At 36.7% G+C, this 21,473-nt stretch overlaps 1 protein-coding gene and 1 non-coding gene across 3 annotated transcripts in view; both read right to left on the reverse strand.

Annotated features, from left to right (window-relative positions):
• Epb41l4a (erythrocyte membrane protein band 4.1 like 4A) overlaps positions 1-21,473 on the reverse strand; it is a 222,632-nt gene that overhangs the window by 126,209 nt on the left and 74,950 nt on the right. For both annotated transcript variants that reach the window (XM_026401242.2, XM_077800666.1), the window contains exon 2: positions 4,337-4,441. In XM_026401242.2, coding sequence (XP_026257027.2) covers positions 4,337-4,441 — 105 coding nt within the window. The remainder of the gene's footprint in view (positions 1-4,336; positions 4,442-21,473) is intronic.
• Positions 15,324-15,399, reverse strand: Trnav-cac (transfer RNA valine (anticodon CAC)). The gene has a single exon. It is a non-coding gene; the product is annotated as a tRNA-Val (tRNA).

Raw genomic sequence — 21,473 nt, forward strand, 5'->3', positions numbered from 1 at the left:
TGGAAAGAAGCAACTAAGTATGTTTGGGGTGGAGGCTGGTCCAGAAGGTAAAGTTCCCTTCTGATTGCTTTTACTGTCTTGGAGAAGCAAAGGAAGAGTTCACTGGGGAAAGAGGATATTACATACTGCCTTTAGCTGTGTGCTTCATGCATTCCACCTTCTTTAACTTCTGAAGTCAAAGGGCAGCAGTTGCCACAGCCTGATTCTCAAAGCCATGCTGAGTTCCATTTTCTGAGAAAACCTCTAATTATACATGACTTCTGCCTTTGAAGGAGTAATTTGTAAAGGAGCCTCAAGTGCTAATATTAAAGTAAGACATGATTATGCCTACTACTATAAAACCAGAAGCAGTTTTGGAATATCCCATTTATCCTTACTATTGCTTCCAATAATCATCAAAACTCATTTTTAAAATTTTCCAAAAGTGATCTCAAGACTCTGGGGTTTATTTGCTTTTTTTTTCTTTTCTCCTCCAGACTGTTTCCTTCCTCTCCCTATTGTACTTTTTAAAAAAATCACCAGCAATATCTTCTCCTAGGCTAGTGTCAAAAAGAAAGACCATTTACATGTTTAACACCTCATAATCTACAAAGCTTTCATGCATTCTGATTTGGTCTTACATCAATTCTGAAAGTTAGGGAAAATAGGCATTTTATTCTCAATTTACAGATAAGGATGCTGCTATGGGTTGCTACGGTTTGAATATGGTCTGAATGTGTCCCTCAAAGGCTCATGTGTTGGGAGCTTGGTTCTCAGTGTGGTGGTGTTGGGAAGTGGTGTAGAACCTTTAAAAAGTGGCATCTAGTGAAAACAAGTTAGATTGCTGAGGGCACTCCTCTCAGAAGGAATTGATGCTCCTCTCACAGCAGCCTGGTTAGTTCTCTCAAGAGGACTGTTATAGAAGAGCCAGCTCTGTCCCACTACAGTCTCTCCTACTTTTCGTCTACCCATGTGATTTTTCCCTCTTGTACACATACTCCTGCCACTATAAAGTTATCTGCTATGAGGCCCTCACCATAGCTGATTCAATGCCAGCACTACCCTCTTGGACCTCCAAACCTGTGGGTAAACAAATGACTAATAGAGATATTGAGATTTAGAAAAATTAAGTGACTTGATCATTTATTAGGAGCAGACACAGGATTCACATCTACCTTGTGACTCTAAAGGCAGCAATCTGTTCCACCATATCACATTCTCTCATGCGCTTGCTCTCTCCCCCTCTCTCTGTACTAGTTATTGAGCCAGGGGTAATCTACCACTGAGCTATATCTCTAGCCCCGTTTTTTTAACTTTTAATTTGGAAACAGGGTCTCACTAAGTTGCCCAGGTCTCAGACTTGTGATTCTCCTGCCTTTCCACTTCTAATAAAATCTGAAAACCCAAAAGGTGGTTCAAGTTTCTTCCAATTATTTAAAATGAAGGAGTCTATGCTACAATTTAAATTCTCTGCCTATCATCAACTCAACTCACCATCCATCTCCCATAATAAGGTACCTAAATACTCTTGAAGCAGCCACTAATATTGCTCACATACATCTGGGGAAGCACACACAGCTATAATCACAAGGAAATCCTAATCATCTGTATCAGAGGACATGAAATATTATCACTCAGGAAGAGTAATAGTGTTTCAGGTTTCTTTCTGAAATAATACAGCTTTATATTCCCACTGAGCAAGCAAGATAAGATTCTCCCCTACTGTATCCATGAGTATTAGTTTCTTCCCATTGCTATAACAAATTATCATAAATTTGATGGCTTAAAACAACAGAAATTATCTTACAATCTAGATGTCAAAAGTCCACAATGAAACCCACAGGCTAAAATCAAAATGCAGGTAAGGGCTGCCTATCCTCCAGAGGCTCTAGGGTAGAATCCATTTCTTCCCCTTTTCCAGCTTCCAGAGGCTGCTTGCATTCCTTGGCTCAAGTGCCCTGCAGTAATTACACCGCTCCAACCTCTGCTTCCACTGTTACATCCTCTCTACTTTTCCAGCCTTCTTTCACACGTAAAGGCACTTGTGATGACACTGGCCTCAATCCAAGTCGGACTTCAACATGGCTCCAAGTCACAATCCATTGCCAATGGCAGGAGAGGGAAAGGAGAAAGATCCCAGGGTTTTTCACTGATGTAAGCACTCTTCATTCCTAGTTATCTTCCTTCCCTTTGATCCATGGTTCTCCCACTTTCTCTCCTTTTATGTGCCCCCAGAATTGACCTAAGTGGTCTATCTTCAGGTCTCAAAGTCTTCTCTAAGTAGATCTTAATGGAGATATTCATTTTACTGAGCATTATTACATACCCATTACCCTTTAAAAATAAATCTTGGGGCATAAGAAAAGAAAAGCAATATAAAAAAAAATCTAATGCACAGTAATTCAAGCAACATTCAGGAAACCATTACTTGGTTTTTAAGACAAGTATGTTTCATTATATCCCAACTCTTCTAACATAAGGATATTCTTAAAATTTTTTTATTTGCTTTAAGTAACTATGGTATATGTAGTGCTGCTCCTACTAATATACTGAAATACTTACAAAATTTCATGACAGTATTCTGAAAGTCTCCTACAAGGTACTATAAGGCAATCAGACAATGCATTTGAACATGTCAAGACTAAACAATGCTTATAAATCATTTTCCTTTTGTTTACCTTTATTTTATCTAAGTTCACTATAGAAAATGCAAATTCAGAAAGCAAAGAGTACTTTTTCATGTCATTTATATAGCCAATGTTCTAATCACATCAAAACATGACTTAATAATTTTCTCCTTCTAAGCATATAATTTCATTTTCTCCTAAAACCTGTATTACAAACACTATCACAGATGCCAAACCTTAGGAGTTAAGGTAACAGAAAAAAAAATGGACTTAATATAAACCCTACAAAACTTTCAATAAACTATCAACACTATTAATTCTTTTGAAACAGTAAGAGCCATTGTTTGCAATTCTCTTTACTTTTCAGTTTTTCTTTGGGGAAAAAAAAGAGGGTAATAAGTTCTATACAATTTTAGCAAGGCAGTTAACCCTCCCAGGCAAGTTCTGACATACTAGATTAAGATCAGGAAAAATGTATTTTTCTCTTTTTTCTCTGCTGGGAAAATATTATTTATGAAATATGAATATAATTTAATGTACATTCTATTGGCTTCAATTTAATCTTTCAGTATAGATTTATAGCTCTGCTACAGAGACAGAATTCAGTGAACTTCTAAACATGTCTGTTGCCTTTCTTTGAAGTACACATTAATGACCACTTGCCTCTAGAAAGCTATTCCTTTCTACACCATTCTACCCAACATGCCCATTTTTTACTCCTATTTTGTTAAATCCTCCTGTGACATGGAATAGACTAGCTCATGAGAAACCACAAGTTATCACCATCAACAGCATTCTATTTGCCTGCCTTTTACCCTAGGACATTCCTGGAGTAGGGCACAGAAATACCACTCAAAAAATCAGGTTCTTCACTGAATGCATCTCAAATGGCCTAGTGGAGACTGGGAAAACTGATGAAGAAAGAGGAGGAAATCTTTAGTCCAACAATAGTTGCACAGGGCGAAAAACAGAAGGCAAGTCAAATCGGGTATTTTTAAGGTAAGCATAGGAGCATTTTGCATAATCCTAGTGTGTCTATCTCAGGCTAAGATTTTTCCTTAGACTAAACCAAAAGTCATATTAGTGAATATCCTTTCATCCTCCAAAATCATCACCTCTAAAATCTTTCCATTGTGGCAAATTTCTAACTCTCTACCATCTGACCAAACAGGAAGATCTTCCAAGTCAACCATGTGAACAACTGACATTGAATCAAAAGCCAGATTGCCTTTATTACTCTTACTTCTAGAAAGCTATTCCTCTGTCAAACTCATGAATGAAAACCCCTACTTTTTTTATTCTATAACAGTTCAAACCACTTTTAAAACTTAGATAGGCACCTTTTTAACACTTGTGTACTGTATGTATTTCTTAAACCATTTCCTTTCTTCAAAGACCTGTCCCTTCAAGAGATTAGACAGTTTTTTTTCCTATATAATACCCCTAATAGCACAAATGGAAAGCACTTCACTTCAATATGGTTGCAAAAATGGAAGCCACATAAACCATTTACAAAGAGGACTGCACACAAAGAAACTACGAGTCCAGCAACTCTTCAGACTTTTGCCCAAAAGGGTGGGAGAATGTAAAGAAATTACCAGGGAAAACAGTTTTGTGGTTATCAGTCATTTTCCGTTACAAAGAACCTAACCATCTAGGGCCACATCCAAAAGGCCAGAGAGAGCACAATTCATAAGCAGACAAATTTAATATGAAGTCATTGTACTCACCGTCTGATGGCTTCTGTCACAATAACGCAGTCCAAAATAATCTATCTCCACAAGGTTTATGTGACGGAAGACATGGTCCAAGACAATGGAACCTTTTGTTGACTTCTGCAAAAATAATTCACAGTTCAATTTTTTTTCACAAGGTATCTTGTCTTGTGTTTTAGTAGGATACAATCACAGTTCTCATCTTTTATGAGCTTCCTTCACAATGGAACCTATTTTATTAGACCACAGTATCTCTTTAGGTTTTACCTCAATTACAAAGACAAATGTAATTTAAAGTTTATTAAAGAAGCTGCTTTAGAAAATAATTCTTACATAGTAGTGACTGTTAAATTAGTATAAGCTTCTTTCTTGTGGGATTACAAAGTATCTTTGGACAAAATTATTTAAATATAAAGATATGAAGAACATCTAATAAATTCATCAAAGAACACTTTGGTTAAAAAAACATACATTTTTTTTCATTTTTAAAAGCAGTTTTCACCATTACTCTCATAAGCATCAAATACAGAAGATATATAAAATTGAAATAATAATAGCCAGAGCTTTTATTTTTGAATCCTCAATAATAAACCCTTAGATTAAAGCTGCTAAAGTTAATGTTCTGAAAAGCCCTTGTGAAAATATTTTACTTGATCTCTTTCACATAAGCAGAGACATAAAGTAAATATTTCTTCTGGCTGCTTTTTTTTGTGGGGGGGGGGGTATACTGGAGATTGAACTCAGAAGCACTCTGACCACTAAGCCACATCCCCAGCCCTATTTTGCATTTTATTTAGAGACAGGGTTTCCCTGAGTTGCTTAGCACCTTGTTTTTGCTGAGGCTGGCTTTGAACTTGCAATCCTCCTGCCTCAGCCTCCCAAGCCACTGGGATTACAGGTGTGTGCCACTGTGCCAGCTCTTCTGGCTGCTTTTTAAATGCTGACACCTACCTAAAACGTTAACCATCTTCTCTCCCCTCCTGATACACACACTGATGCTTCAAGGTTCTTGCATATGCATGAACCTGGGTTCAATCCCCAGCACCAAAACAGTTTTATATGTGTGAAAAACTGTTATTATATGTTAAATAACAGTTTTTCACACATATAAGAAACACTTAACCATCAAGTACTATTCCACACACCACACTGATCTTGAAAATGATCCACTTTTGCCCAGGCACAGATCAGTCAGAACTTCCCTTTCTTGTGCCCCACCACTAGCAGGGTAGCAAGAAAAACCTCCAAGTCATGCTTTGTGACAATAAAGTAGGGGCTTTTGATTACCATTACATGCTCATGCACCCAGGGTGAGCACTCGATACTATACTGCTTTTAGAAAATGGATTGTTAACCGAAGGGAAATGTTTTGATTAAATGTATTATAAAATGAGTGATATGAAGTAACAATAGTACATACTTGAAGAAGACAGTTCTTGTTACAAAATTCCTTAGGTATTTTGTGTTCCTCTAAATTATGCTGGTTATATTTAATTGGTCCCTTTTTCAAAATCCACTAAACAATTTATTTAAAAACAAAAAGCCCTTTCTTGACAGGTGGTTGGACATCTTCTGCTACAATAACAATTCCACATCTAGCAAATGTCTCTTTGCGCTCTTGGACGTGTATTTCTCTGAGGTAAAAATCTGGAAGTGAAATCACTCATTTGAAGAATATACATATTTAAAATTATGACAGGCATTGCCAAGAAGACCATTATAATTCACACAGTGAGAATAGATGTTACCCCTCCCTTGCCAAAACTTGCATGGAACAATTGTTTTCCAATCTGAGAAAAAGATGGGGGGTATTTTTATTTATATTTTCCTGACTCTAATAAATGTAAGTGCTCTTTCGTGTACTTACTAGTAGCCAATTGCATTTCCAAAGTTTATGAGCAAATTCTCCTGGTTCCTCTAATACTTGCACAATTTTACTTGGTATATTTAGCTCTTTACCCCATCTGGAAATTATTTCTGTGCTTGGGATCTGGGCCTAACTTTATTTCCAAATGGATAGATAACTGTACCACCATTCACTAAAAAGGCCACCATTTCCATTTTTTGATTTAAAACAACTTTGTCATTTACTAAATCTCAATTCTCTCTCATAGATTCGGAACAACATCCCCAATATTTTAATGAATTTAGTTTAATATCATTCATTTGACATCCATTGTTCTGTTACAAAATTGCCTTTGCCAGTTCTTAGACATTTTTCTCTACTAGAAGTTTAGAATCAGCTTGCCAATTTAATAAACAATTCTGCTGGGAATCTGGAATTAAATTGGATTGACAGAATGGATGAATGCTGGAAGAGGGGAATGATACAATATTTACCAAGTAAATCCAACATGGTTTTCTTTTATATGTTTCAAGAAAATTTTATACTTTTTTTTATATGTAGGTCTCATATAATTTTATTTAGACTTCATGGCGGGCAAAATTTACAAATGCCCACTCCCCTCCAAAGATGTCCTGTCTCAATTTCTGGAAACCTGTGAATATGATTAGCTATCACTGAATGACTGCACAGCAACCCTTAAAATAGATTACCAGAGTGTACCTAATCTAATCACATAGGCTCCAAAATATAAATCACTTTCTCCGGCAGAAGGGGAAGGCAGAAGAAAAGTCAAGAATATTCAAAGCTTGAGAAGGAGCCAAAAGTCTTTGCCACTTAAAATTGAAAGGGGACATCTGAGAAATGATCTGAGCAGTCCCAAGTAGCAGGGGTAGCCTGCAGCTAGCAGCCAACAAGGAAAGGGGAACTCAGTACCACCATCACCAAAATGGGATTCTGCCCACAACTTGAAAGGGGCGAGAAGATTCTTCCCCATAGTCTTCAGATAAGAGACCAGCAGACCAACACTCTTTTCTTTGTCTTTGTGGGACCTTGAGCAGAGAATCCAGCCTTGTTAGTCTGGACCTCTAACCTACAGAACAGAAAGATAATAAACAGGGGTATGCTTAAGCCGCTGTGCACGTGGCAATCTGTTACACAGTGATGGAAAACTCATATATGCTTATTCCTAAGAATTTTTAATAGCATTTTTAGTTGTTGATAGACCTTTATTTTTTTATTTACATGAAGTGCTGAGAATGGAATCCAGTGCCTCACTCATGCCAGGCAAGTGCACTACCACTGAGCCACAGCCACAGCCCACTCCTAAGTATTTTATAATTCCGTTGTTGTTATACTTTCTGACTGGCTATTTCTAATGTGTTGGAAAGCAACTAATTTTTCCACATTAGTCTTATTCCCAGCCATCTTGCTAAACTCTCAACAGTTATAATGGTTTCTCTATGGTATCTTTTCAGATAATCACATTTCTACAAATAAGAGTTATGGTTCTTCCTTTTCAAATGCCTCCCCATATTTATTTCCCTTTTCTTCCTTCATTAGCTAGTATCTCAGCTGAAGGATAGATGGTAGTTGTGAGGATAGGCACGCTTCTCTTCTTCCCAGTTTTAATGAACGGCTTCTAAAATTTCATCACTAAGTTAACTGGCTGTTGCATGGCCCTTACGTATACTCTATCAAACAGAAGTTCCCTCTTCCTCCTCCTCCTCCTCTCCTCCTTCTTCTGGTTTTTAATCAAAAATGGGGGATAATTCTAGCAAATTATTCTCAGAAATGTGAAAACATTATATGATTTTTGTCTTTTCATCTATGAGTTACATTAAAAGAGCTTCTGAGTTCAAATATTCTCAACAGAGAAGGTCTCATTTTAGTTTATTTTGTTCTGGGTATATAATATCAATTCTCCTCCCTACTTGGAGAGAATCCCCCACTGTATGAGTCTTGGTAGAGGCTGGAACCAGACTCCTCAAGACCTGAAAGTAGACCACGGTGCATGACCTAGTTTCAGCCAAGGACTCTGGCTTCTCAACAAGTGATGCAAAGATACAGAAAGAGTTTAGAATTTATTCATGGCAGCAGCTCCCAAGGGCAGAGGAGTGTCCAATAGTAGATAGAGCACAGCAATACAGACTTCTAGCTGTGGAATCAGCTGTGTAAAGCAGGAGTAGTGACTGACTTCTGAACCATATTTTCCAGTTTTTTTTTGTTTGTTTGTATGTTTGAATATTGAAGCTTGAATTCAGGGGCATTTGCCACTGAGCTATATCTCTAGAACCTTTTTTTTTTTTAACTTTTTGCTTTGAGACAGGATTTCACAAAGTTGCTTAGAGCTTTGCTAAGTTTGACCTCAAACTAATGATCCTCCTGCCTCAGTCTCTCAAGTTGCTGGGATTGCAGGCATGCACTACCATGTCCAGCATTCTGGAGACAGTCAGTAGGAATAGCCAAGCAATCCAGCACCTACCTTCCCTTGGGAGCAGTGATATTTAGTCCAAGAGCCATGCCAGTGTCTCAAGAAAAATATTGAGTAGGAACATAAAAAATTGGGTCTAATGGAGTATAAAAAATATCACCATGAATACAAATAGTTTATCCTATAAATGTTAAGTGCATCAGGCACAGTTCTTAAAGCTGATTCTGGCTAATGTCCACTTTAAGAAGATTTTATGGGAAAGACACTATATATTTCACAGACTCCAGACCTCACCACGATGGCTACCCAGGCTTTCCCTGATCTTGTGTAACCACATCCACTAAGCTTGGAGTGCTCCCGAATCCATCATTACCTCCTGCGTGGTCCTCCTGCCCACATTTTGAGCAATGATTTCCACCTTCAATTCTCTTCTACTGACTTTCAGGAATACTTATAATTTCTAGCCAAGTGAAATCAAATTTTCTATTATACATCTTTCCTATTACTCAAAATATTTCTGGAAGGTTGGGACAGAAGGCTAATCTTCCATCTTGATCTCATCTCTCCTATGGGTCCTTTCCCCTATCCAAGCACAGACAGAACAGGTGAAATAACTAGAGCAGGTTCAGCCACACAACTCTACCTAATTTTCTATCCCAAGCAAGTAAATAAGATTCATGATACAAAATACATGTATGAAGATGTGAATTTGGTGTCAACATATCTTATATACAGAGATATGATAAACTGTGGTATAAAGGTATATTAAGAATTGTAATGCAAAAATAAATAAATAAATAAGAGAGCTCATGTATAATGGCATAATTTGGCATGTTATGAGTTAAGAAAAATTGTGCTGTGAGTGGATAATTATGAATGTGATGCATTCCACTATTGTCATGTATGTAAGAAATAAATAAAATTAATTAATTAATTAATTTTTAAAAATAAGTGGTTCATGAATTAAAAAAGGAAAGATTTATGCATTAAATTATGGCAATGAAATGGTACAGATTTTTTAAAATATGTAAGTGAAGCCTTCTTTTTGAAAATGACTTTCATATTCCCATGTCCACCAGAACTACTAGGGTTTTTTTTCATAATATACTACTTAAAAAAGATCTAACACTGTACTCATGAAGAATATACACAAAAGCAAGCTTAGAAAACCAACTCAATAGTTTAAAATGTATATGGAAACTGTAAAAAAAATTCATGTATAGAAGGAAATCACCATTTTCTAAAACTATCATTCCAAAAATACCAGAATATAGTCTGTCAAACCTCTGTGACAGTTTTGCATTTGTATAGAAACTGGTGGTGCAAACACTTTACAAATATTATTCTTTTTAGCATATCTTGTTATCCTCTACAGAGAAACCACAAGGAAAGCATCCAGTGTTATGCAGTGAATCTAGTGCTGACCTAAGAAGAAACGTGATGTTTCATGGTTCCTGCTGTAGCATTCTATGCAGTGCGGGTATGTCTCCACATGCACTGGGAGCAGAGCCAAACATCAGAAGTACTATATTTCTGTCACCACTTCAAAGAAATATGCACATGAAAACCTCTTAACTTCTCATCTGTCATACTGTAATAAGACAAAACTCAGAAGGCATGGATGCCAGTAGAAGATTTGCTCCTAGTGTGGGTGCACATCACCAGCTCACATTTCTGCCAGGCCTACCCTAACTGACCTCTTCCATGATCCTTCTCCCAGTTTCTACTCCATTGTTATGCCTGCTGCTCTTATGGATAATTTCATTCTTCTTGTGGGTTATTCATAGAGATTGCTGGTGGGTCTATATTTTGCAGTTGAGGTATAAAGTCTTCATGTCCCTAAGAAATCATCTTTGAATGAAGAAATTAAGAATTCACAGAGAACTAACATGAGAGACAGAGCAGGAACTAAAGTGTAGTGGGCCAGTTCCAGGATTTATTACTGAAAGAGAGAATAAGTAAGTATCATCAAGGATATTGTGAAAAAAACACATGACCATTAAAAAAAAAAAGTTTTTTTTTTTCAGTACTGGGGATTAACCCTAGGGTTGCTCTACCACTGGGCTACAAATAGTTCTATTTTTATTTTTTTAAATGTGAATTTCTTTAATTTTAAAAAATATACACAGGAGAAGCCATGTGTTTTACATAGGAATACACATATCAACAAAGCATTTCTTATAGTTTTCTAAAACTCTATTGTATCAGTCTGAAATTTATAAATTAAATATATCACAATTTTTTTAAAAAAAGAGAAAGAGAGAGAGAGAGAATTTTAATATTTATTTATTTAAATTTTTTTAGTTTTCGGCAGACACAACATCTTTGTTGGTATGTGGTGCTGAGGATCGAACCTGGGCAGCACGCATGCCAGGCGAGCGCGCTACCACTTGAGCCACATCCCCAGCCCAAATATATCACAATTTTCTAAGTTAAATGAAATCCCTGAAACTATTAAATATGCTCAACTTTTTCCAAAATCAAATGAACAGAGAATGAGTATGGTATGTGTTAAGTTGGGTTTATTGTTAGCTTTACTGCCTATAACCTGTAAGATAAAACTTTATTGGGCCTTTGCAAACATCTCTTAAAAAACAGATTAGAATCATTCATACATATAGTCTATAAGATAGATTACAGTGCAACACTATTCTTGTTGCAGAATTATAGAAAAAATATAGATTACAGTGCAACACTATTCTTGTTGCAGAATTATAGAAAAAATATAGAACTCAAGTAGCTCTTTTTTATTTTTGAGACAGGGTCTTGCTAAGTTGCCCAGGTTGTCCTTGAACATGTGATTCCCTTGCCTCAGCTTCCAGATTCACTGAGATTACAAGTGTGTACCACCATGTCCATGGCTCAAATATTTTTTAAGTCCTCATTACATATCAGCAAATTATTATCCTCTAGAAGATGGAAAAAGCACACTAATCAATTCCAGAGGAGAGGAAGGGCATCCAGGATAGGATACCATGAGCTATGATGGGAGCAGTCCTTTATTGGCCTATCAGAACACTAGAGAAACCCCAGGGCTAGAGAGTGACTAAGAAACTTCTAAAAGTGGCCTCTGAAAAGTGAGATGAGGAGAGATTTGGATTTCCATGAGAAGCTCTTTTGTATGTTTGACTTCTTATGGGATATATATATTACTTGTATAAAAATATTTTTAAAAATATATATCATACCAGTAAGAATTCACCATTACCTCATTTTGCTTATGGAGGCAGTAGTCTTGTGGATTTGGGTCATGTACCCAGAGGTGTTAAGAAATGCATGGAGACTAGATTGGAGTATGGTGGTAAGCTGTCAATGTACTAACCACATTTATACATTCCCCAAAAAAGTTACATCAGGACTTTTTATCTGAGTTTTTCCCGAGCCCCTTGGGCAGGTAAAACTATTACAAACGATTATATACCATGATGGAAGGTATGGGCCCCCACCCTTAATACCCTGAGATAAAGGTTTCACTTCCAAGTCAGATGGTTAGTTTCATTTGAAACTCAAGGAAAACTTGATTCTTTACTTCTTTCAGTCCTTGGCAAAGAAAAGACATGGTGACTCTACTTAGAAACATTCCAGGTTTTTTTCTGCCCATTACTGGAAGAAATTTCTGACCAAATGGGGAAATCATTAAGACATCACAAAATGAGATACGATTGCAGCACTTAGCAACATGCTTAAGAATTTTCTGAAACAAATAAATTAAAATTTTATCAAAGATAATGGACCTCCATGAATGAGACTTTTGAGAGAATATCTTTTTGACATGAATATCAACACCTATATCAGGAAAAGAATTCTTCATGCTTCTTCTTATGAAACATTTCAGGTTTCATGAGGTCTCTGGATTTTGGCCTGATGATACTGTTCCCTTCATCTGGAATAACTTCTCTGATCTCTGTCATGACCAAAACCCCGCTTATCTTTCAAGATCCAGTTCAAAGGCCACCTTCTGCATAAAGCTTGTCCTTATCATCCTAACCTCATTATAACCTCTCTATCCATTAAACCTACGAAGTTTCTTACTTCTGCCTGTCTCTGATACTTAAGCCATTCTTCTTTTATTAAAGTCATTTATTACTTCTCTTAAGTTTTCTACTAATGTTCAGACATTCTGAGGGCAGGTACTAAGTATTACATATCACTTCCTTTACATATAGTTCAATAATTTATACCCAGTTAGAACTCCTTAAAAGTTCATTGAACTAATGCAAAGGACAATAAACAATGGAAGAACAGAGATGCAATCCTAAAAACATTAAACCTCTCTCCCTATCTCTTAGGAAGATTTTTATTTTTCTTGATCAATCAAACTTATGAAAGTAAAGAGAAAAAGGATGGATTAATTTGTCTTGTTATATCAGCCCGATTCAAAACTATTCAGTTCGGTTTTAAATAAAATGCACATTTGTTTCAGATACATAATTCCAATAGACTCAGCATGTTCTAAAGGTAATAGTAACTGAACTCACTGGGTTCTCTTCTCTGTGAGTGTGAAGCCAACAATTAAAGAATAGAGAAAGACTTGTTGACTTGCTGCAAGAAAGAACAACACCGAGGGTTGGGGTTGTGGCTCAGTGATAGAGCACTTGCTTAGCATGTGTGACACTCTGGGTTTGACTTTCAGCATGACGTAAAAATAAATAAATACAATAAAGGTCTACTGACAACTAAAAAATCTTAAAAACAACAACAATACTGGGATTATTTGCAAAGGCTCTCCTCCAATCAAAGAAACATGGAGATTTTATTCTAGGATCCTCTTAAGTATTCATATAAAAAAGCACCCTATTCATATAGGGTCAAGCACATTTCTGCACATGCTCAGTTCAAGGTCACAGAGCACATGTTCATAAACGAAAGATGGTAGACATGAACATTTCTGGGCATGCTCAATTTAGTGGTATGGTGAGCCAAGTTTAGTCTAGGTCACCTAAAAGAATGAGCCAGAGTGACTACTGATCTTGGCTGGCTCCTCGTAAGTTTCTTCAAAGAGTTTTACCTGAAACAAACAAACAAAAATACTGTGAAAGGTATGTTAATAGTCTTTTATAGGGGCAGCAGCTTCCTCTCCTGTAAGAGTAGGAGTTTGCCCCTCACAATGTTCACCTTGTTAGTGGCTAATGCTATAAGGAATTGGTGTGTTCTATTTGAAATTTGTAAGATACTTAAAAATAAAGGGGCCTGGTATTGAGTTTTACATATGAAACTCTATATAAAGATGTATAATTTTTATTCAATGAAATAAATCTGATAAGAATTTTTTTCCATCATTAAGAAAAACAAAAAAGACTAGATATAAACCTCTTTCTCTGTCTCTTAGGAAGAAATAAGATAGGTAAGAAGAAAATAAAGTATCTGACCCTTTATAATTATATTCAGAAAAACTTCATTAAATGTTAGAACACATTAATTTACTTTTTAAGTTAGAGTAAACAACTGCCTTGACATATTTCTGGATTATGAATTATACAATTTAACTTAGCAAACAGAGATAGATTATGTTCACACTAGCAACATTCTGGAAAGAACAGAGCTACCAGAGACTTATAATCTTAAGAAAAACTCCAAAGAAGGACAAGTTTATTTGAAAATACCATCCGTGGGGCTTTTAACCAGAACAAAGAATACTTCAAATGAGTAATAACACCTTTGCTGATTAACATGACATTACAAACCAGAAAGGCAGGTTTTTGCCAGCTGCACAGAATAACTTTTGCATTGGAGACAAACAGCTTACTTCTTCACAAAGACAGAATGAACCCTGCAAAAATTTCTTTAATGTCATGCCCTCAGAAATTCATCCCATCTTTATTTAGTATTTTGAACGTAAGAGATTGCAAGTTCTCACAGAAAGCACAAATCACATTACATTTTTTTAGCGTAGGCCCATTTGGGTAAAGTAAAGTAGGTGTGTGGAGAAGATCTTCCTCAGGCACCATGGAGCTCCCTTTTCAGGCAAGCATGGTAGCATCTTTGGGTGTTTTTTTTGAGTTACCCTCATTCTCATTGGTAAAGATAATCCTCACTTTGTCATGAAAAAAATTAGTAAAGTTGTTAATTTTTCAAGGTGCTATTTATGTTTCTCACATACAGAAGCCTGTTCACCTTCATAAATTTTTTCTAGTTTTCAACCATTTATTGCTATGTAACAACCTCAAAAGTTAGTGACTTAAAACAACAATAATTGATTCATGATTTGAAAATTTGGCCAGGACTTAGAAGGACAATTGGTTTTGGCTAGAAAGGTTCACCTGGACTCTTAAGAATCCAATATGACCTCATTCACACACTGGCATGCCTCCGGTAGTGGACTGAAGGGCTGAGATGATGGGGTCTCTCCCTCCTTTCAGCCTCCATTCCTATATGGTCTCTCTCTAGCAAGACTTCATTCCTTTGTGACTTAGGGCTTGGAGAAAGCAAGAGTGGAAGCTGCATAGCATTATTCTTGCTAGCTCTACTGACAAAAGCAAGTCATAAGATCATCCAGGTGGGAAGGGAGGGGAAACATTCCATCTCTTGACAGGAGGATGACATGAACCTCTAGTAAGTGACTGGAAGAATCAAAGGTGGCCATATTTGTAGACCAACTACCTCAGCTCAATTTTTTTTCTCTTTATACCTGTTCTGTTTTCCCCCCACATTTTTATTGATGCATTATAGTTGTATAAATCTGTTTTTGTTTTGTTTTGTTTTGTTTTTGATTTTTTTGGTGGTGGTGCTGCTGCTGGGAATTGAACTCAGGGCCTTGTGCATGTGAGGCAAACACTCTACCAACTGAGCTATATCCCCAGCCCCTGTTCTATTCTTTAGGATATTTTCCTCTACCCAATTTACCCTCTGTAAAATTTCAAACTGCAACAAAACAAAAACAGAACAAATGAAAATATTTTGGTCATCTATACTTAAGGACATATGCTAGATGCTTTTATTTACTTTATTTCATTTAATCTCCACAGAGGTATGCAAACATGACATTTTGATTTTCATTTTACAATTAAGTTTACAGGTTGGGAAAGAATAAATAGTATGGCTGCAGCAACACAGAAAGTAGTAGTAAATGCAAGATTCCAACCCAGAAGTATCCGACTGAAAGCCCAAGCTCATTCCATTACACTAAAACTTCTCCAGCATGGGGGAACAAGAGAATTTGGGGTAGTCCATGAAGTTAGAACAATATTTCTGATATAATACTTGTTATTTTCTCTCCTCTTACACATATACAGTTTTCCAGAGGTTTCACAGTATATGATATGACAACAGCAATAAGAATCCAGCTGTCTTCTATTAAGTCTGATATTAAAGAGATTTGCAAAAATGTAACAACAATGCCACACTTCTCACTAAAATTGTTTTGCATTTGAAAAATAACAAGTATTTTTAAAAAATATGTTTGATGTCATGTAATTTTTATAATGGGTTTTATTTAATAAATTCATTTTTTAAGATTTCTCAGTTTCAATCTATAATAATGGTGAACATAGAGATAACCCACATAAACCAAAGTTCTTTGAGGTCCTTCATAATTTCAAAGAATGTGGGGACCCTGAAACTAAGAAGCTTTAGAATTGCTCCATTATACTAAATACAAAAGTATGTTCTTAATGATAAATATTACAAAATAGGCAATATTCTTTATATGTTGATAAGCCAGCCTTTCCTCTTTTTAGATGAGGAAACTAAGACCCAAGAGACAGGTGACTTGCCCACAGGCAGAAGGCTAGCTAAGTAAATGTCCAGGAATAAAATCAATGCAGCAAACTGCCATTAAACAAGCATTTTCCTCTCCCAATTTCTTACAAATCTTCTTAGAATAGGAGTTTACCCAAAGAAAAATCTTATTGATAACATAATGTAAAAAAAAAACCATAAAAGCAGTTCCACAAATTAACTCAGAGATTGATAGCACCATTCTTTGATAACGGAAATCAGAATCCCCAGAGTGGGGTGCTATTTCCAAGATTAGTTTAAGGCATAGTCTGGTTTTATCAAGTTTGCATCAAATTAAATCACGATAAATATAAATGCCCAAAGTGCGAGTCAAATTTTCATCTCTATCTTGGACATCCTTGAAATGTTTCAAATGATATGAACCTCCAAAATTAATCTTTGTAACTCCACATCATGTACAACTACAAGAACGGGATTCTAATTAGAATAAGTTATACTTTGCATATATAAAATATATCAAAATTCAATCTACTGTTATGTATATACAAGAAGAATTTTTTTAAGTTTGCATAATTAATTTAAAAAGCACCTTAAAAGAAAAAAATTGATTTTTCTAAATGAATTGTGGTTTCCTGAATTGGATTTCAGAATAGGATTCTAAAATTCAGAATCAATCTATAGTTTAGTTACTACCATGGTATCAATGTTAATTCCCTGGTTTTGACAAATTCAACATGATGCTATAAGATATTAACACAAGGCAAATCTGAGTGAATCCAGGAAACTTAGCCTTAGCAACTCTTTTTTAAATATGTTTTTATTTTATTTCAAAATAGAAAGTTTTTAGAAATTAACCTTTTAGCCAAAAAATGTTTCATAGGTAATAACAGAGCATAAAGTTAAAAGAAACCCTACTGGTCTATTCTATGTTTTATAAGTCAGAGTGCAAAATCCATACTAGAATATTAAACAAAAGGGGTGTTTTCATATCACACCCTTTTTTTGCTTTATTTTAAACTTTTTTTAGTTATAGATGGACACAATATCTTTATTTATTTTTATGTGGTGCTGAGGATCAAACCCAGGGCCCCACACGCGCACGGTGGGTGCCCTACCACTAAGCCCCAGCCCCAGCCCCATTTTGGGGCTTTATAAGGGAAAAGAAAATGGGTTCTATGACTCTATTATGAAAAATCTCAGAATTCATTAATAACCTTATTTTATCCAGGACATTCAGTTGGTTCTAAACTCACATGTCTTACTGAGCTGTCCAGCATGGGTTAAGCCAAGAATCTGTTTTCTAAACACATTCCCTCCCTGGTACTGTTTAATATTAACTATTATAAATTCATATGAAAAACAGCTAACAGTTATTTGATATAGAAGGTTTAAGAAAAAGTCATAATCCATTCATCTTCTCATCATTCTTTCAAGTGTGATACAGTTAAGATTGTTGCAAACTTATTTTCTCTCTTCCCATCAAGAGATGGGGTCTAATTCCCCTCTCCTTGACTCTGGGCTAGCCTCTGACTGTTCTCACACATGGAATAGCACAGGAGTGACAGTAAGCTGACACTTCCAGATTTGTTTTTGAAGCAACTGGCTGCTCCCTTGGTGTCATGGAGCCCTGTGCCATCTAATTACCTTCCCAGAGGGAGCACATGGGAAGACAGGAATACACTAGAGAAATGGAGTTCTTCTGAGCCAGCCTTTCAGAGATGCCCTGCCCCAAGCACCCAGTCTTGAATGAAGACATTTTACAACCTCAGACCACATCAACTGCCTGCTCAGTATCAACAAGTGTTCAACACCCCACGGAGAAAAAAAATGGCCAGCGAAGCCTCACTCAATGTCCTGGCCTACAACTCATGAGATAATGACTATTGGTACAAGCCACTACATTTTGGATACACAACTACACAACCATAGTTAACAAGATTAATAGTCAAATGCAAATGTTCTCAGCTTCAAAAGGTAGGTCCCTACAAAAAAAAAAAAAGAGTCAAAGCTAACACTGAACATCAGAAATTCCTGTCTTCCTGTTATCAGTTAAACAAGTAAAACATGCATTTTAGATAAGGAAGCTGAAAAGTTCCCAGTTCAAAGGTATTTCCAAACCCACCTCAGTCTCCCAACCCTCCTCCCCTCTCTTCAGCCCCTGTTTCAAGGCTACTTCGAGGCTTTTCCCTGTGCATTGTGGCACTGGCTTGTTGTCTCCATTGTCAGCAGAATAAATATTTTGTTTCATTAACTGGATATCCCTCCTTGGTGCACACATCTTCCCCTGAACAATACTCCTACTGGGGAAAACACAGCACATATTCCCAAACTCCCGTATTGTTTCAACATATTATCATGATCAAGCCTTTATTTTTCTAGAATTCTTTTCAGAATTGAGAAAGGGCATTTGTCTTATACAACACTCACCAATACAGTACAAAAGCACGTTTAAGAACACCAATGGAATTATTAAAAAAGCCAATAAATCCCAATTAAGTATAAACTCTCTCACACAACACAGTATAAATTCAGAGAACAAGTCCCCCTTTTTCTGTCAGACAATTCTACAGTGACTGAGTCACATATGTTAGGCTTTTCAATAGCACAGTCAGAGAGTAGTGTCAGATTTAACACACAGGGCCACAAGACAAATAATGATTTTTACTTTCATATTTCAAAAACACAAAGATAATAAGCCAAATAAATCATTCCCTCTCTCTCCTCCTTCCTTCCTTAAGTGCTGAAAATTTCTATTGAAAAGCCAGTAGTACCCCTTCCCCCTTCTCAACAGTTGTTACAGATAGACAGCAAGCTCAGGGCTAAGCATGATGGTGGCATGGTAGGGTCAGAAGTGAAGCTATAAAGGGTATTTGTGTAAGGATGGTGGCTCAACAAGGCAGGAAGGGTTGGAGACTGGCTACATGAAGAGGAATTAAGCAATAATTAAATGTGTTAGTCTGGGTTCTCCAGAGAAACAGAACCATTACATATGTTTATATGTACACTCACACCCATCCAATAGGATAATAAAGATAAGCATGTGTGTATATAGACAGATTGCTATAGATATACATATACAGGTATAGATACAGGGGTGTGTACATGTGTGTATACATGAATAAAGAGACTCATGATAAGAAACTGGATTTTGCAGTTGTGGAGGCTAAGAAATCCCATGATGTGCGGTTGCCAAATTGGAGAGCCAAGAGTGTAAGTTTCATTTGGAGTTCAAAGGCCTGAGAACAAGAAGAAATGATGGTATAAGTTTTAGTCTAAACCTGAAGATAGGAGAAGACCAATGTCTCAGCTGCAAGATAGGCGGGCAGAGAACGAGTTCTGCCTCACTCAACCTTTTGATCTACTCAGACCTTCAACAGACTGGATGAGGCCCAGCCACACTGGGCAGGAGAATCTGCTTTACTCAGTCTGCTGATTCAAGTGTTGATCTCATCCGAAACACCCTCATAGACACACCCAGAATAATGTTTATCCAAGTATCTGGGCACCCTGTGGCTCAGTCAACTCATAAAATTAACCACCATAGCAAATCTACTGAGAATAAGAAAAGCCAGGTTTCTTCTGTTAGAGAAAGGAGCTACAAATATAGCAAAGGAGAAAACTTTATATAGAACCCTGTGGAAACAGAGGAATCCATTGTAAATACATGATTAATATGTGTTCATAAATACAGAAATAAATATGTATATGTGAACAACCCTCTAGGTTTGCTCACTGAGAAGGAATGGAAGGTATAACACCTCAAAAACAATGACCACACCTAATGCCCAGATCTTTGGCTTCTAAGTACCATTCTTCACTCCTTGGAGAATAGATGATTCCAAGTCCAAGCCAGAAAAGGATAAGGCCTGAAACAGTTTACTGCATCAAAAAGGAAAGAATTCAAATAACAATGGGGCCATTTCAAAAGAAGATAGGCCCTAGTTTGAAGGGACTCCTATTGGCCAAATATGATAAAAATTTGTTCATAAAAATAAATGCTAGCATCAGATTATAGCCCCCTTAAGAGGAATCCAGGAACTCAGGTGAATATAAATACATATATTAGTAGATACATCAAGAAAAGGGAAAGTACTTCCAGACAATAAAATGCAAACTAATACATGTAGAAGGTCAGAATAGAAAACTGCCATTGTATTTATAAATGACTCAATCAATGGTACAGAGTTTTTTGTATTGTTCTTAGAGCTCTTCTATAAGATTGGAATTATTTCAAGATAAAAAGTTAAACAAAATCTCCACTCCTCTCTTATCTGAGGCACCTCAAAAGTTCCAAACCTTGCCTACCTTTCCATCCAAGAGAACTCTCTTGGTCATCCTGATGTTGTTCCCACATCATCCCTTCTTCCCACCCATGCCTGACTTTCAGCCCTTCTGTTGTGTCCTCCCGGGCATCAGTGAGGGGAGAAAGCTGTGTGGGAAAAGTGGGAAGAGGAGGTTGTGCAACCCTCACATTGGTCATCTACAACATCAATCCTACAACATAACATAAGATTCCACTGAAATTATGGTTTTATGAAACATTATAATGTTTCCTTAAAACTTTCCCCCTAAAGTGACCCAACATTTCACTAAAGTAATTTTAATATTTATTAGCTATTCTTACTCTTTTTTAATATTAAAAGTGCCATTCTTTAAATCTGAAGCAGTAGTGGAGCTGGGGTTGGCTACTCTCCTGTTAGAAGTCTGTTTTCCGCCTGAGCAATTCCCTAAGAAAAGCCTGAGAAGTTAGGTTGTCTTGAAGGAGAGAGAAGAGCCCCAGAGACAGCAAGGCTGGAGGAGATAACTGAGCACAGGGTCCTTGAGTATGGACATGCAAGCTGCTTTCTCAGTCTTTATTTCCATTGATGTATTTAAGACAAATAGAAGCCCATGTTTCATAGAGCCACGGGGGAAAGCAGGGACTGTTACTTTCTGCCTTCTCCAGCAGTCCGAGGCAGGTGGCAAAAATTAGCCAAGGTATCCCTGCAGCCGCTCTGTTGTGTGGGAACATGCTTTCCACTTTGCAAGTCCCCTCCACACCTTGTGGTCTCCCACCTTGCCACCTCACTCACCTAAGGGACCTGCCTGGCCCACGTCGGCCTGTGAATTAGCAGTCACAATAATGCTAACTGAAGAGCCAAAGGTAAATGACCTTGAGTTTCCTGAAAGGCTTTGAGATAAAGGATCATGGAGATTTC

The sequence above is a fragment of the Urocitellus parryii genome, chromosome 1 (genome assembly GCF_045843805.1).
Source record: "Urocitellus parryii isolate mUroPar1 chromosome 1, mUroPar1.hap1, whole genome shotgun sequence".
In the NCBI taxonomy this organism is placed as follows: domain Eukaryota; kingdom Metazoa; phylum Chordata; class Mammalia; order Rodentia; family Sciuridae; genus Urocitellus; species Urocitellus parryii.